This window comes from Phasianus colchicus, chromosome 17 (genome assembly GCF_987193195.1).
Source record: "Phasianus colchicus chromosome 17, bPhaCol1.hap1.1, whole genome shotgun sequence".
Lineage (NCBI taxonomy): Eukaryota > Metazoa > Chordata > Aves > Galliformes > Phasianidae > Phasianus > Phasianus colchicus.
In genome coordinates, this window is record NC_143452.1 from 6,005,873 (window position 1) to 6,023,234 (window position 17,362).

The 17,362-nt window shown below is 39.9% G+C and overlaps 1 protein-coding gene across 9 annotated transcripts in view; it reads left to right on the forward strand.

Annotated features, from left to right (window-relative positions):
• The window catches only part of EYA2 (EYA transcriptional coactivator and phosphatase 2), a 93,274-nt gene that overhangs the window by 75,255 nt on the left and 657 nt on the right, over positions 1-17,362 (forward strand). For 6 of the 9 annotated variants that reach the window (XM_090152145.1, XM_090152144.1, XM_090152142.1 and 3 more), the window contains 7 exons: positions 2,875-2,964; positions 9,493-9,551; positions 11,134-11,294; positions 12,316-12,430; positions 13,023-13,144; positions 13,919-14,019; positions 14,810-17,233. In XM_090152145.1, the coding sequence (XP_090008271.1) occupies positions 2,875-2,964; positions 9,493-9,551; positions 11,134-11,294; positions 12,316-12,430; positions 13,023-13,144; positions 13,919-14,019; positions 14,810-14,974 (813 nt within the window). In that variant the 3' untranslated portion in view covers positions 14,975-17,233. Of the gene's footprint in view, positions 1-2,874; positions 2,965-9,492; positions 9,552-11,133; positions 11,295-12,315; positions 12,431-13,022; positions 13,145-13,918; positions 14,020-14,809; positions 17,234-17,362 lie in introns of those variants that run through there. The other 3 variants (XM_090152151.1, XM_090152149.1, XM_090152150.1) reach the window with 1 other exon arrangement.

The following is a 17,362-nucleotide window of genomic DNA, read 5'->3' on the forward strand; positions in this document are numbered from 1 at the left end:
ACAGAAATACACTGTGCTACTGGAGGTTTTATTTACAAAAGGAGTCTGTTGCCTGTTTTCTGTCCTGGCCTCTCATCGTCTTTGTTTGTGAAAGCGGGACTTGTAGATGAGCAGAGGGGTAGGACCTTGCTCTTCTAACGTTATTGACCAAGTACTCTGGGCTGAGTTTTTAAATGAATCTGTTTTCACTGTAAAAAGTGGTTCCTGGAGGAAATTTGATTTTAAGCTGTCTGCAGTGCTTTTGTCCTTGGGCTCCTCATGCCTCAGAAAACATTGGCTACATCTGTTACTGAGAAAGTTTGTTCCCAGGGCTCAAGGGTGCATTTTTCCTACGGCAGGACTTGTTAGCAGGGGCCATCGATAAGGATGCAGCAATTTTACATTGCTCTGCTAAACTCACACTGCTCTAACACCAGCATTAGCAGTCTAAAAGTGCATCCTCTGCAGTATAGCAACGTTTGTTAGTCTTGCAGGGTTTCTATGCTCAGGAAGAGTTCTTCATTAACATCTTCAGAAAAGAAATAATCATAATTCTATTTTCAAATCTTTATACAGCATACAGAGAATTTTGACAACACACTGATTGATACATCTTTGTCATTTTTGTGCTTGCTCATCAATCTGATCTCCTGTTTATTCACATTTAAATGGTAAGCTGAAGGAAGGGACTGTGCCTTTGCTCTGTGTGGGTACAAACTCAAGCACAGTGGGGTTCAGAGCTGGAACTACTGCTTCTAGATGCAACAGTAATGCAAGTGAGTAACTGCTAGTGGAACTCTAGTCTGGTGCCTCTAGACACCTATGTCTTACTGGGAGTGCTGATTTGCCTTTTAACTTTATCAGCCTGAGACTTGGACGTATGCCTTGTTATAGAGGAAATATCCATACTGTGAGAGCACTGATGCCAAATAATTTCCCCAAACGACTTCCCCTCTGGGTGGTAAAGTACATTTTTCTGTTTTATTTTCATTCCATTATATTCTCTATCTCAAGAGAAAGATATATATATATATTTCCCCTCTCATCTACACTTAAATTTCCATATTATTTAGTTTAAGAGAAAGTAACTTCATACACTGTGGAAATGTTTCCTATTCTCTGATAGTGATTAATACCAACAAATCTAAAGACAAAACATAAAGAATAAATGACAGATACCAACAAATGGGACTTCCTAAAAAAGGTTTAAAGGCTAATGATCCCTGAAATGTATAAAAATAAATTGCTTCATTAAAAACTATTTTACAAAATCATTTCTTCTTAGCAGCATATTTTCTTCAGAACAGTTCCCCTGTGTAACTACATCTGGGTAGTAAAATTTGATTCAGTGCTGTTCGCATGGACCCACATAGGGTTAGATGCCCTAATTGTGCCTTGTACCTGTGCCTTGTCAGAGGAGCAGGTTTGGGGCTTAAAATTAGGCATGTTCAAGGCAAGGCTGTTGCAGTTTACTTTTTGCCCAGAGGGGAGAGTGCCCTTCTTTCAGAGGCAGCAAGAAACATGTGTAAACATGAGTGACTGGGCTTTTCTTTAGATGGGCACAGTGCTTGTGAGTCATACACGTGGCTCAAACCACAGCCACTCTGCTCTAATTAAAGAGAACTACACAAGGAATGCGTAATAATTAGGTTAGCATGTAATACACCATCCATGTCAACAGCATCTGCCACAAAGGTTGATTGAAATGTACTCATCCTCCAAACACTCTGCTGCCTCTAGAGCTCCTCAACTAATTAATTACTATCCTGTCCTACAATAGCACTACTCCACAGAAATCTGCAGAAAATTAGAGCAAAGACTACATATAAATCTGCCCTGTTTTAACATGGCTTGTAACATCAATGGGAGAAAACCACCCTCATACATAAAGATGAGAGATCCCTGTCCTAATGAAGATGAATTACAAATAAAAGTCTGTTGTGGGAATGCTGTTTTTTCAAGTTGTTTGTTGTTTAATTTGAACAGACATAATGCTTTTTAGCTGAGTGTTTAGCCATGAACTATTTTTGCTTGCATTTTTGAAGTGCCTCAGAACTTTTCTATGCTTTTGCTATGAGTTTAGGAAGAAGATCAGTTGTTCAGGGGAGAGAGGTGGAAGAGTGACTGAGACTCATGCAATATTGTAGTGCACCAGGCTGGGTACAGCAGATCACCTGATTGTATTTCAGAGTGACAAGTCTCCAGGGCTGTATCCAGTGCCCACTGAGCATCTTTGAAGCAGTAAGTTGAGAGCTGTAGGAGCCCTGTGGCTGCTGTCCCCGTCCAGGAGGGGACAGGACCAAGAGCTTTACTGGCCAAACAGAATCAGTCCAGTTGACTTGGTCTTACTGCACCTTTTACAGAAAAAGACTTAAGTTTTGAACTCCTGAGTTTTGATTTCAGATTCTGCTCACCATGGTGCTGCTTGACGTTAGAAGTCTGTGTTCATGTGTCAAGTAAAATGCTGGCCTTTTATGGATGGCTTGAGGGACAGAGTCAAGAAAGGAGCACCCTTTGCAGGCTCTCTTGCTCATAACTATCCCCTTGCCACTCAGTACTGATGCTATTGGAAACCAATTCTTGGTCTAACCTACTGAAACAGTTCTTAAACAGCCTCAAGTGTTTAAATGTCCTTGTTAAACTCATCTGAATGTGCAGGCTGAAATGTGTGAGGTGAACCATATACATCCTTGAAAGAACAGAATCTGATTACATAGGAAAGCAAAAGAAAGGGTGGGAAAATCGTGCTAAAATACACTTGGGAAATGAAATTATTATAATGAACATATCTTCAGAAACAGGAATGTGTAGATCTCATGTTTGTCTGAGATCTCCCACCTCCCAGAAAAGAAATGGATGTAAATGAAAAACAAAAACCTGATTCTCCTCCAACAGGACACGACAGCGTCTGTGCGGATAGGTCTTATGATGGAAGAAATGATCTTCAACCTTGCAGATACACATCTGTTCTTTAATGACCTGGAGGTATGTAGCTGCTTATTTTATTTAGCATCTATCTTTCTAATCATTTGCATCTGGTCTACAAACTTGCTTTTCTGGCCAACAAACTATCAATATTGACCCCTAAGAAATGGCCCTTAGATGGCTTATATTGAAAGCATACTATACTATGTCCCTTTGACATCTTCATTCTGTTAAGGATTTTTTTTCTAAATACATACTAACAATGATGGCTTTTGGCAGTTTTACTAAATCTAATAATGAGGACATTACTGCTGCTTCTCTAGAAATCTGCTATCTAATAATTTTATTAAGCTAAATTAGCATAGATCCTATGGAGCAGTTAGCAATTAGCTGCAAACCACTGCAGAGGTTTTAAACGTGTTCTCTGTTCTGCACACACAGATGGAGCAGGAGGTCTGCTCAAGCACAGGAATATTGCAGGATGAAATTATATGAGATGAGTTTCTACATGAAAGACCAAAAGGGAAAATTCTTCCCTGTCTGCAGTATGGTTAAATCTGACTAAGTATGTCTTATATAAATATAAAGTCTTATGTAAAGTGAAAATCCTTTTGAATGTGCAGTAAAATCCAACCAAAGTCATGCAAGCAAAATTCTGTCACCAGCTGAGAAACAGCTGTATAGTGCTGATGAAAAGCTGTTTGCATTTGGAATCAGTAGAACCAGTAGAAATGGTCTGAATGAGTCATCTACAAAGTGTGTAGGGTGGGTTTGAGCTCTAGGTACCTTGGAGTCTGAGGAGAAAGATCTGCATCCCTTGAGAGGCTCCTGTGGTCTTTACTTCAAAAAGGAAGATTTTTTTTTTTTTTTCCTGCAGTGGATAAAATGGGAGAACTTTTCCTGTACCTGGTGTGTTCAGTGGGGACTTCTGATTTCTACTCTGCCTAACAGCACTGTGTGCTTGGCATGTTATGGGAGTTGCATCCTTTCCTGGCTCCCACTTTATTATGACCTGGGATTTCATTTACTGAGAATTATCTGAATTGACAGATTTTTCCTCTTTCAGCTCTTTTTTCAAAAAGAGGAGTTTGTGAAGAGGGTGCAGAAAGTGGAAAATGAAGTCTGTCTCCAAGGATAAAAGAATAGAGAAATGCTTTTTGGAAGTCAAAGGTTCTGTTTAGGCAGCAATAATATTTAATAGAATCATAGAGTATCCCAAGTTGGATGGATTTCACAAGGATCAAAGGGTCCAACTTCCAGATCCACACAGGCCCCTTAAAAATCAGTCCTTGTTTCTGAGAGCATTGTCCAAATGCTTTGTCAACCCTGGCAGCTTGTTGCTCGACCACTGCCCTGGGAAGCCTGTTCCAATCAAAACCAGTATTTTCCACCCATGAGATCTCAACGTGTGGTGCAACAAAGCTCTTTATCTTGCAGAAAGCCACATAGAAACCCTCTGTCCATCTAGAGTTTTGCTCTCTTGGCAAAACTTTTTGACAACTTTTCCTCTTGTTTAATGTCCCACTCTAAAACATGAAACAAACTAGCAAGTTGTTCAGCCTCAGTTAAATTCTGTACTTTCATCAGTCTGTAACAGCTTTGGCTGCTAGAAGCAGCCTCCTTAGGTCAGATTTGTCTCCCATGGCCTCTTAAGTTCTTCAACCACTACAGTAGAACTAAGTTTTTAATTTAAAAGAAGTCTTTTTTTTTTTTTTTTTTTTTTCTTTTGTAATTCCTAGATATTAAGGAAGCCAAAGCTAAACAAAAATCACTCAGAGATGGGACTCTGTCATTCCAGCAGGACCACATAACTGAGTAAGAACTAGTCTGGTAAAAAGCTGAAGTTTAGCATGGCTTCTCCAAGTAGAAGTCAGCCTTCTACAAAATATCTGGGCTTCATCTCCAGCATAGGAAGAGAGATAGCTGCTGCAAGACACACCTGTTCTGCAAAATATTAAGAAAGATTGCCTCTAAGTAGCTTGGGCTACAAAGATGCTAAATAAAAACATTTATTTTCCTAGTGCTATTTGGTTGCTACATTAAAAGAAGAAATCTTACTGATTTTCTGGGCTATCTTATCATCTTACTTTCTTTTATTAAAAAAAAAAAAATGAGAAACACAAAGTTGGCAGCTGAACTTGGATGGCTCAGAGCCATGAAAAACTTTAGAAATTTCAAAAACAAGTAGTGTTCCAGTTAGCCAGAGCAGAAACAAGCAGAGAGAAGAGAGCACTGTGAGACAGTTTTTTCTTCAGCATGCATGAAACAAACCAAAGATTTTTTCAAACCAAAACCATATCAAGGTGTTTTGATTTTAGCTGAATGTTTTCAGTAATGAACATGGGGGATGAGGGAGAATTCAAGAGAAGTGAATGTTCTTTACGTATCATACTTTTCAATAAATTGAGCCATTTAAGTTTGGAAGAATTTGCAACAGACATCCCTCCCTGTTCATTAGCCATCCAGTTCTTTCAGTGTTGGATGGTAAATGAAAGTCAAGCTTGAGTATTCACAGAGTGGTATTTAAGGACTGTACATTAACAAGTGTTGTGTTTGAGAAAGACATAGTGAATAATACTTAAAAAACAAAACAAAAAAAAACAACGACGAAAAAGAGGAAAAACAGGCAGAGAAGCTGATTCATTTCTAGACCCACAGGGCTTACCATATACATTAGCACCATCATGTGGTATAACGCTGAGCTGTGCAATACAAAATAAGCTATAGCCATAGAGGGCTGAGACTGTTTCTGGCTGTATTCTGGGTTGGATCAGGGTACAAGGAGCTGTAACTGATAAAATGGTAGGATAGTTACACTGTTCAAGCATAAAACAAGATTACTCTTGTCAGGAAATGTTAACCACAGGAAAACATTTCTCTGACATAAATCCATAGCCTAGTTCAGGCATTCTGTGAGGGCTCAGGAAGCCTGGAAGGAGCAGTTTTCTTCTATGGTACCACAGCATCATCTTGTCCAAAATACTAAGCTGCCCTTCGTTTTGCTGTTCTTGTCTTGAAAACAAACAAAATCAAGAGGATGAGTTATTCCCACTGATGCAGACCGTTAACTCAGCAGATGACAGAAGAGTAAATAGAAGGCTTTTTCAGAGCTTACTTCTTTAAAACCATGCCAATTAGGTGCAAGAAATCAGGCCACTTTTAGTCTGCCCCTCTGCCCTGTTGTCACCCTTACCATGAACATGATCCACACTCAGTGCCATCCTACTACCTGGCACTCTGTTGTCTGTCAGGAGTTTATGTGCTTTCAGGGTTTTCCTAGAGAGGATTCAGGCAACTGTTTCCTGGATGCTTTGCCTAGAAACATTTTGCCTGCTATGCCAGAGAACAGGAATCTTGATGAACCAGCAGATCCTTTCAAATGAACTGCTCAACTCACCCTGTCTTGTTGCTGCAGTCTAGCAGAGGCACCAGTTTCCTATGGGATTCACTCCAGGCCTCAGGCTAGCTGAATAGCAGGCTGATCATCCATCTTCAGGGCAGGTGGGTGAATGGAGAAGCCCTAGATCTAGACTTCTACTGAACATTTCTGGTCTTCTTCTAGAAAGATTGTTAATGAGCTAACTCTCAAATTGCAGAATTTAGAAGCTGGACTTCTTTCAAGCTGTTTCAGGATGGTGGGGAAAGGTTGATACTTGTTGAAGCACAGTTTGTTGGTGTGGCTGCTTTTAACAGAGAATCAAGGCACCAAACTTTGACAAGGGTGCTTAAGGCATGCTCTGACACAAGCATTGTCCCATTCTGGAGTCTGTTAGCAGCACAGTGCAGACAAGCAAGGACCTGTGTTTGCTGAGCCACACTTTCAAATTGTAAATGTGAGTTTTTCCTCCACTAATTCACCTATTCACATAGCACTTAGATGCTTATTGGCCACATCACCTCTGCTTGCAGTTTCAACAGTACAGACATACAGATGCCTATGGTCTACAAACAGGCCATGCAAAGTGATGCCTACAAAGGGCTCTGATCACACTGCAGAATAGATGGGCAAATATTCTTTTGGAAGGAAGTATTCTCATTCTTTGTTCCACTTTTGGGAAATCATGGAGAATAGGAATTGCCCAAGATTACAGATCAGAGAGAAGCTAAAATATGGATATTCAGCATTATATCTTTTCCCCCAGACTCCTTTTGTTCAGAGTGCAGTACTGGCTAAAAAATAGTACATTTCACTCTCAGTCCCTTTGGAGATATTATTGCCTAACTCTGTGAAAAAACAGGTGTGAAAAACAAGGTGGACCAACAAAGGGATGAGGAACTAACAAGGGGGTTAGCATGTTTACAGATTACTGCCTTTCAGAGCCGTCCCTGGAGGTTTCGTGTTCTGGGAAATGTTAACCCCCAATCTTAACAAGGGATGCAAGCTTAATTGATCCACTAGATGAATCCACTAGCTGTTTTTTAAAGATTATCTAACACAGTTCTGAAACACAGATGGACAACGTCTGTGTTGAGAGACATACCTTGAGAACATTCATAAGTGGTAACTGAATTTCTCCATGCATTCTCAGGAACAGCTTGTATTTCACAAGGAGGCAGCAGAGGCTTTCTCCGAGCCTGTGGTACAATTTCAGAGCTGTGTTAGCCCACATTCAAGGTTTTCATCCCACCTGGAGACAGGTCATGTATCACAGGCTGGCCTAGAGATGTCACAGCAGTAAAAACAGTTCAATTCCAGAAGCTAGGAGGATTGGCTGAGGTCTCACACATTTGACTCAGTTACAGGCTGCACATGCCACAGATCACGTACCTCTGAGATCCTAGAATATTATTTTTAAAAGCCAGCAGATGTGGAAACTGGGATTTTCAGTTTCCATTGCAGACTTCATTTAGACAATCTGGACCTTCTTTTCAGCAGCCCAGATATCCTGCCCTGGTTCCCCACTCACTAAGATCTCAAGGAAATTCTGCAAGAATGAAAAATTAGTCTTGTAACCGAGTAGTAAAACATAGTCCACATTCTTGCTTTAACCAGCTTCCCCGTGTTTTACCCAGTAACTTGATAGGCTCAGCCAGTGGACTATGAGGTAGCGTCTCACCAAGTGTCATGGTATTTTATGAAGTCAGAAATGTGATAGCTACTGTTGTCACACTTCAGAGTACAGAACAATTCATTCACAAATGAGAAAAACAGATCCTTCCACACATACCTTTCCCCTGACTTAATGCCCTGTATCACACAAGTGAACCAGAGTGGGCTGCATCAATATTATCCCAGCATGGTTCACAACAGCTATAGGGAGGGGGAGGTTAAAAAATGACAGTGGGTGAAGGAGAGAGAGGTGCCAGCAGAAATCTGCTATTCAGCTGCTTGGCTCCAGTTACACAAAGCACACACCTCAGCAATACATTGATAAAGGGAACTAAAGAGACCAGAACAAGATAAAAGTGGATGGTTTTTGGAGAATTACCTGAATAAATGCTCTCATTATTATGGACAAGAGCCATCCATGACATTTCACCACTGAAATAAATGCTGGTTACTTGTTTGGGAGATTTTGTCTTTTTTGAAAGGGCTAGTTTAAAATAATTCATAAAGCCCATAATTGTGTAGGAAGATAATACAGTACAAACTGTGTGCTTTACACACAAATATTACAAAATACTGACATTGGAAAGGATAACTCTACCTGCAATTTTTCTGACTCTAAAGAAAATTCCTTTTATAAACTGTGCTTTTGCTTTTTCTGGTTGAGTCAACCAGAACAAAGCATAGTGTTTGTCAGCTAGAAGGTTTTCTGCTTTGTCCTTACCAGCAAGGATTACAGAGAAATTAGATTAAGGTGGCAGGAGGGAGCTTACTGATTTCTCTCTAATGATAATGCTAACACTAGGAAAGAAATCACAGAAATAACAAGTTTTTGAGGCACCATACAAACAATGAAGAATTTTGGAAGATACAGAATACATATTTCATGCAGGCTGAGCTCCAAGTACATATTCTGGTTATATTTCCTGGGCATTGATTTCCTCCTTGTTGACACATCATTCCTTTACTGTGTCTGTGGCATGGAGCTATGAAAGAGTGCCTTCTTCAGTGCTTCAGCACAACTTCCCTGTGCACCAAACGAAGCTGAACTCTCTCAGTGTGCACTGGAAAAACACCAGCAGGACAGACATATCTGGAAACTTCTGAGAGACAGATCTCTCCCTGTAATTAAGTGAGCATATGCCTCCTGTCCAAAGCAATATTTTCACAAGGGGAGAGGCTGACAAATCTGCACTTATCCTGTATACAGAGTTTATGGAATACAGTTCTCCTGGCTAAAGCACAAGCATCCTCTCTCCCTTCTATCTGCTTAGAAGGAGTTCACTTGCTGTACTACACAAGAACTGCTATGTCTTTAGATAAAAGCTGGCCTCATACACCACACACACAGTAAGTTTTTACACAAGTGCTGTGAGCACTTGTAGCAATTAACTGACTACACTATGTTAGACAGTATTGGCAACATGGAAGATTTTATCTTAACGTTATCCTTAAAGTATTTTTTCATCGTATGAAACATTTTATTTTTTTCCCAAAACATTTACTTACTGATATATATATTTTTTTCATATACTCCTCAGGACTGTGACCAGATCCACATAGATGATGTATCATCAGATGATAATGGACAAGATCTAAGGTACGGGATCTCCAGGCCGGAAGCTGCAGGTCAGGTAGTCCTCAGCTGTTTGAAAATAGCAGGAGGTTGGACAGTGGTATAGTGAAATCTTTCTTGGCTATGCACTTCTCTGCTGCCTGGCTGCACGCTATCTGCAATTATTAAACACAGGAAGAGCACAGAGTTCTTGTTCACACATTTATATGCCTGTACCTACTGTAAAGCCCTGACCTTGCTGAGCTTTGAATCATTCTAGGGAATGTTTAAAATCAGATTGAACTTCAGTCTAACTGCACCTGTTTCTGTTATGATTTAGCCAGCCAGCTGGCACAGGTGTTCACAAGTCATTTCAAAACCAGTTTGAAAGGTTTCCTACTGCCCAACTGGAATGAATGAGCTTACTAGTAAAGACTGTGGACCTTGGTAGGCCAGAACCTTGTCAGTTGTAAACACGTACCAAAACTGTACCAAATATTATTGTTACCTGTTTAAGTTAGTTAATCATATCCATAAAAACTATTTCCATACAATGACATTTACCTTAACGTTGCTTGCAGAGTAATTGTCACTGGTGCAAAAATAAGATATGCAGAACTCGTACAAGGCTTAATGCAAACATTTTAAAATAATGAGAGCTGGTACTGCCTCTTTCCATGTCCCCCCAGCCCTATTCTCAGGGGATTGATTCATCTGATTCACCTCAGTGCTGAAGAAACAATTACACTGATTCAAAGAAAGGCACGTCAAGGAAGACTCAAGATAGGAACAAGTGCCTTGGCATAGATCAGAGGATTACTGCATTCCAAGATATTTAGAGTGGTTGTGGAACTGTCACTGGTCCCCATTCATTGTTGTAATTACTCAGGAGTTGCTTTGAAGTATTTTTTTTTTTAATTTGTATTTAAAAAATTGTATTTTTTAAAAAGCATTATACATTGCAGGCATTTAAGAGTCAGTTAGGCAATTTCTTAATATTTTTATTCCTTGATTAATGTTTTCAGAGCAATATAGCCAGGCAGTCAGCAAGGTAGCATCAGAATTTTGTTCCCTTAAGATTTTAATGTTTCTGCAGTTACCTTAGCTGCCTGGATAAGAGGCAGTTGAGGGTTTTCAGTGACCTGAGGACAGTCAGATGTTTTGTAGCCTAGGGAACCTCAGGACTGGCAAGAAGCACTAAACCTATGCTGTGTTTACAGTAAGAATTTTTTTTTTTTTAGATCTGTGTTAGTAGTCCTGTTTTCAGATGTTAATGTCTGAATGGGATCATAGGTCTGGCAGTCTGCTTGATTCTTTAGTCTGGAAATAAATCATTCAAGTAAAATAAAAATAACAGGCTACAAATGCCCTATTAGATCTTTCGGGTATCCTAGTTGCAGACACAAGAATAACACACTGCAGTGTAGCATTAGGCAGGGTGGCACACATATTTCTGGGGCTTGACTGATAGCAGACAGCAATGATGAATTCCATTGTACAGTTTGTCCCGTGTACATCTGTGCTGCCACTTGTCTCCACATTTCTTTCCAATTGTTTCCACTCATTGCTGGTGCAGCATGGACTGTAATTATAATGGCCTCTCCCCTTCCCTTCTTCCTTCTTCTAGCACGTATAACTTCTCTGCAGATGGCTTTCACAGTTCATCTGCCAGTGCAAATCTATGTCTGGGCTCAGGCGTTCATGGGGGAGTTGACTGGATGAGGAAATTAGCGTTCCGCTACCGTCGGGTGAAAGAGATGTACAACACCTACAAAAACAATGTTGGGGGTAAGTATCTGCTGCCAGGTAGTAAGTGTGCCTTTTCATCCTCTCAAACACTTCTGACCCTGCTGGAATATGCTGCAGAGGACGTGCAAAGAGCATAATGATAACAATACCTAAACACCGAGCTGAACAAGTATTTCAGCAGTCATTCTGAAATGATTCTGTATGGGATTTGCAAGAGCTGAATATGCTGAAATACTTGGTTTAGTAGATGGAGGACTCAAGTCTGAATATGGAACTTTATTTTGTTACTTGTTTGGCCAGAGAACAACCTTTTCAAATCTTCCAAAATGCCTAGTAAGCAAGCAAACAGTTCAAAACTCAGTAGATTGTTTTCTTTCACAGAAGAACATATGGCTGAGTTTTATCTGAAGGCAGTCTTGAATGCCTACTACTATTCCCCTAAAACAATATCAGAAGATACCATGATACCCTCGGGTTTTTCATCTCAGCTCGTTCCAGGCAATTCTTCCAAGAGATTACTTTGCTTCTACTTTAGAACAGCAGTGGCAGGTCCCTGAGTAGAAAGAGAAAGAAGTAAATCTAAGAATAATCACCACAGACCTGTTTCACTGTTGGAGAAATGCCCTACCCACATGTACTGGAAATAGTGCACAGCTTTTCAGGAAGAAAAAAGACCTTCTTGGCTCCAGGCTTCTCTTAGCTCAGGCCACCAACCTCTGCACAGAACACTTTTGTCCTCTTGCCCGTTTCCCATATGAGCTTTGTGCTAACTCCAAGACGGATGTTTTAACATTGGCCTGCAGAGTGCAAGTGACTGATACCATTCCTTTGGAGAGGAAGGAAGCTGAGCTCTAGTTGCATAGGAGTGTGTTGCAGTCAGGGCTTATATACCTTGAGGCAAAGGAAAGCAACCTGCACCAGTGACAAGAGAAAGCAACCTGCACCAGTGACTGGAAGGGGCAGGATTCAGAACACAGTGAGGGGCTCTTTGGCATACTTACATACAAAAGCACGCAGCTCCCTTTCTGTGCTTCTGCAAAGATGCTTTCCCTGCTTACAGGTTTAATAGGAGCTCCTAAGAGGGAAACCTGGCTGCAGTTAAGAGCAGAACTCGAAGCGCTGACTGATCTCTGGCTCACACATGCTCTGAAGGCGCTGAATTTGATACATTCCCGGTAAGAGCAGCTAACACAACTGCCTACAGGCTTGATCCAGGATCTCCTTTACTTTCCATTTTCCCCTTCCTCTAAACAAATCGAGACACATTTATAGGACTTTGCTGGCCAAACCTGTGGGAGGCCTGTCTCAGACTTGTATTATTAAGGGTTGGGGGTCACTTGAACTGAGACGAAAAAAAAAAAGCAACTACACTTTTTTCTTATCTTTCCTTGCCTACCTCATCTGCAATACACTTTTCACATGCAGAGATTTGCAAGAGAGTAGGAAAGGGCCCTTCAATCCCTGAAGACGTTCACTCTAGCAAAGCATGGACATTGCCTACATGGTATTGATGTTCTTGCAAAATAGATCTTGTCATGTGTACAGTAAGGCTGCATCACTACTGCTGGATTATGTTTTTTTATTTTATTTTATTTTACTAAGTTTATAAGAAAATGTTATCAGTACTCAGGTTACTAGCCTCTAGCTGCTTAATCCCCCAGTGGCTTGGGAACTTCCAGTTGTGAGAAGCGTGTTCTTCTTGCCATTGTTAAGTTTAAGGTAAGAGAGAAAAATAGATTGCCACCTCTACTGACTTTTGTTTCCTAGGCCTAACTGTGTAAATGTGTTGGTAACCACAACTCAGCTGATACCAGCTCTAGCAAAAGTGCTTCTCTATGGACTAGGCACTGTCTTCCCAATCGAAAACATTTACAGTGCAACAAAAACAGGTAAGAACAAAGTAACTTAGGCTTTGCCAAAAGGCAGATTGAACTTTTGTCCCTAATTCAGACACATCCACTCAACCCAACTGCAACAAATAACGTATGAACTTTAGCTTAAGATTCATGTTTACATCACATCTGTGATTTGCATGCTAACAACTCACACTTAAGCTAGTACAGACCACAAAAAAAAGCCATTGTCTCTGAGAAAGTAAGCCTGAAAAATACCCACCCTATGGAGCAGCATTTCAAGTGTGCAGCTGCACCAAGCTAGGAGGGGGACAGTGTGGTTGAACCTCTTACAGAAACACGGTTTGGATCCTGTTACTTGCAGAGTCAAGTGTGCTGAGTTTTAGAAAAGCTGTGAGAGGAATAAATATTGACAGAGTTGGCTTGGGGCTTTTGTTTTCTGTTCCTTCTGGTATGATTTTGTTTGAATCTTTGAGGTTTATATTTTCATGTTCACTACTGCAACCAGAATGAATAGAATAGGGCAATTCGATACAATGAGTGTTACATCACTCTACCAACTGCCAGTCTAAGCTGTGCAAAGTCACAAAGCTTATGGAAAATTGGCAGCACCTGGAATTCTCCAACTGTTAAAGGGCTCATAGCTCTCAAGAGAGGATCCATCTCAGATGAAGATCCAGTTGGGATCTTTAAAAAAAGTGGGGAATGTAGCAAGTAGTTAGTTTATGACATCAGTTCCAATATGCAAATATCAGCCCCAATTACTTTATGCATCCAGATAAAATATATATCTTGTCTTCTGTTGCTCAGGAAAAGAGAGCTGTTTTGAAAGAATAATGCAGAGGTTTGGAAGAAAAGCTGTGTACATTGTAATAGGAGATGGCGTTGAAGAGGAACAGGGAGCAAAAAAGGTACAGTCTGTGGATACCATCTTGGATTCTTCCAATCTTACATTTCAATCACTATTTCTTTGCTTATGCATTTAATGAAGCTCCTTCCATTTGAAACAGTTTAGAATTGGTCTCAATTCTTAATATGCAAAATACTTAATCTTACGAGCAATTTCTTACTGTAAATTCTCTCATCTTGGCAGTCAGTGAAATTTTTTAGGTAGTTGCTCTGTCACATGTTCCAGGAATCATTCTTACTTAATAAAGATCACTTTGAAACACATGAAAAGGAAAACTCCAGTATGTGGTCTCAGACAAGTAAGTAGGGTTAATTTTTGATCTATAGATGGTTTGGGTTTTTTTTTTTTTTTAATTCCAAATTCTTCGAATTATTTCTGAATGATTTATTGTAACAAGCTTGTATGCATACCTATATTTATATTTATGACTCAGTGAAGTCATAGGCCATTACAGTAAACACCAAAGGGACTAGTACTGAGCTACTGCCTTTATTTATGACTTCTGAACCAATATGATTAACTTCATATGAAAAATGAAATTGGGAAGGTTTACTGAAATCAAAATAGAACAGAAACTGAAAGCAGTATGGTCAGGAATAACAAGCCCACAGTTCAGTAACATATCATGGATGTGGCCCATGTAGAAATACCTTATGTAGATAACTGTAGAACAAAATCAAATGGACTAATCCAATTGAGTCCTTCAGTAATTAGTGTCCACAGTTCACTCATTGTGAAACAGGAACCAGAGTTTTGGGGACCAGTTGAAGCTTTTTTTTTTTTTTGAATAGACTGTAATAGAAGAAGCTGGGAACCCAGAGCTTAGAAGAAATTGCAGTAACCAAGGTCTTCCTGGAATCCCTGTTTGGCTTTACAGGGAGAGGAACACAGTTTGTTCATGGCAAGCATCAATTGCAAGATGTCTTGGTGCATCTTGCCTTGTGCTCCTGTTGTGACTGCAGAATTGTGATTGATCTTCAAGAACATTGCATTTGAATTGAGAAGAGGAACTGACTGCTTGAGCCCATATTCAGCAAACTGGCTAATTTGCCAATAAAAACAACAAATCCCACCCCCTTTGAAAACTAGTGAAATCTGCAGAGAATTCTCTAGTTCATGAAGGGTTAAGGAATCCTCAGAAATGAGTCCAAAACGCATGGCTGGGAATGAAGTAATAATAGCCTGCTGCTTTTGACAGCTCAGTGCCACACTTTAAAGGTAGTGGGTCAGTGAACATGATTGCATCAAAGGCTGCTGGGCTCTCTGATAATATGAAGATGGGGGAAGGTTCAGCAGTCTGGTATAGGCAGGATTTCAAGGACCCTCTTGCTTATGTCTCCTGGTCTAAGCAGCTCTCCCATTTGCAGAGCACATTCTTTGCTGGGCTGTCACCTGCTGTGATTGATGACAATCATTAGCTAAGGCTTCTACACACCTGAGCTTTATCAAAAAAAAAAAAAAAGAAAGAAAGGGAGGCAGAAGGAGGGCATGCAGAGTCTTTGACTGTTTTGCCGACAGCACTGATATTATCTCTTTGGTGAGTCATTTTTCCTCACCTGTCTGATGAGTGATAAATCTGTAAACACTGAACAACAGGATTGGCCAAGAGGCCCAGGTTTTCTTCTCTTTAAACAACAAAAAATAGATAATTTAATGGATGAGGGTTAATAACAACCATAAGAAGGGAAAGGAGAAGGAAATAGTTCTTCCTCTTAGAGTGAAATTGCAGATCAATAGATTCCAGTCACTCCAGATGTCTGTGTTTGCTTGCTGTCTCTACCCACACTGATGAATAGCTTGAAGGAAACATTGGTTTACTCACAGGCAACATACCAGAGGGAAATTTGAGTTGTATTTAAACATCAGGGGAGTGTCAACAGACATGCTGTAAAATAAACATCTGGGAACACTGGAGTTTTTTTTGGTTTTTTTGTTTTTTTTTACATAGGTAGGTACACTTGGAAAAGGATTTTCTCCCATCATCAGAATCACCTATCTAGGAAGGACATGTTCTCTAAAGCTTCTTCAAAGTTTTCTGTTCAGAAGTAGTACGATTACAGTGATAAACTCAGAAGCTATTCCCACACTGAGAAGATAACAAGTTTTGTCAGTGAAGGCTTTGTGTGCCTTTGCTACTGCATAGTTATTACTGACAGTACAGATAATGGTGTTTTGGGAAGCTATGAAGATAACAACATTGTTACAAAATCCAAGGGCAAGTATGAGCTGTGTGCTTTTGATCTAAAGTAAAGTAAAAATGCTCAAACTGTTTTGGATAAGAAACAAAATACCTCAAACCATAGGCTGATTTAGAAAAATTGAATTTAACATTTAAAAGCAAGTTCTAATTGTTTTGAGGTTCTCGGGGATTGTAGCTATTGGTAATGATTACAGAACATTGCTGCCTGAACTACAGTTTCAGAGTAGTACTGGGACTTCACCAGCTTACAGTTTTCATCTTAGATCCTCGTTTCACAATGCTTATGATGCAAGCTTTGTTTTCCTAGAGCATATTCACAGTTTTCAACAGATGAATCAAGACATTACAATGAAGATAAAGTGGGTCACAGTTTCCATGTTTTGTCCAGATGCTAGGGCGTCAAGTGGCACTGAGTAGACCTTGGAAATTTGTATAAATGACTTTATATTCATCACCATTAATATGAACTGTAAAACAGAGGCAGAAGTAGAAATGATAGTTTTTAAAAATGGGAATTGAAAGACCCTCTTGAGGACAGATTTCCATATAAGCCTACTGCATCTTTTCCCAATGCACTAAATGCACAAGTGATCTGAGCAGTCCCTAACTTTCTAGGAAAAGCAGCATGACCTATTGTTCCAGTTAATTAGGAAAAAGAATTAATTGTTAGAAAACACTTTGACACTATGTTATTATATTTTTGTGTGCATTTCTGTAAGTCTTAATAACTTGATTTTACTTCACTTGACCGCAAAGCACTGGCAACAGCTTTCACTGGTGGCAAATAGGACAGGATTATGATGCTTTCTGGAGAGACAAAGATTATCGTATGGTTTGATACTGTAGGCAAACCTCACTAAGTGGCAAGAAAATTGTTTCTAGGAGTACTGACATTCTAGAAACAGAAAGAAAAAGGAGGGTAAATTTAATGGTCTGCTCACACCTGCATCATCTCCCAGTTTGTGGCAGATCTCTTTCCTTCCTGCATAGTAGAAATGTATCAGCAACAGAAACTTCCTACTCCCTTCCCTACTCTCTAAGCTGAGTCTCCTTGCCTGTAACACCATGACAGCCTGGTGGCCCAAGTATAAAGCTCTCTTCCTGAGGGTGCAAACTCAAACTAAGAAATTTCTTTTCATCTCAG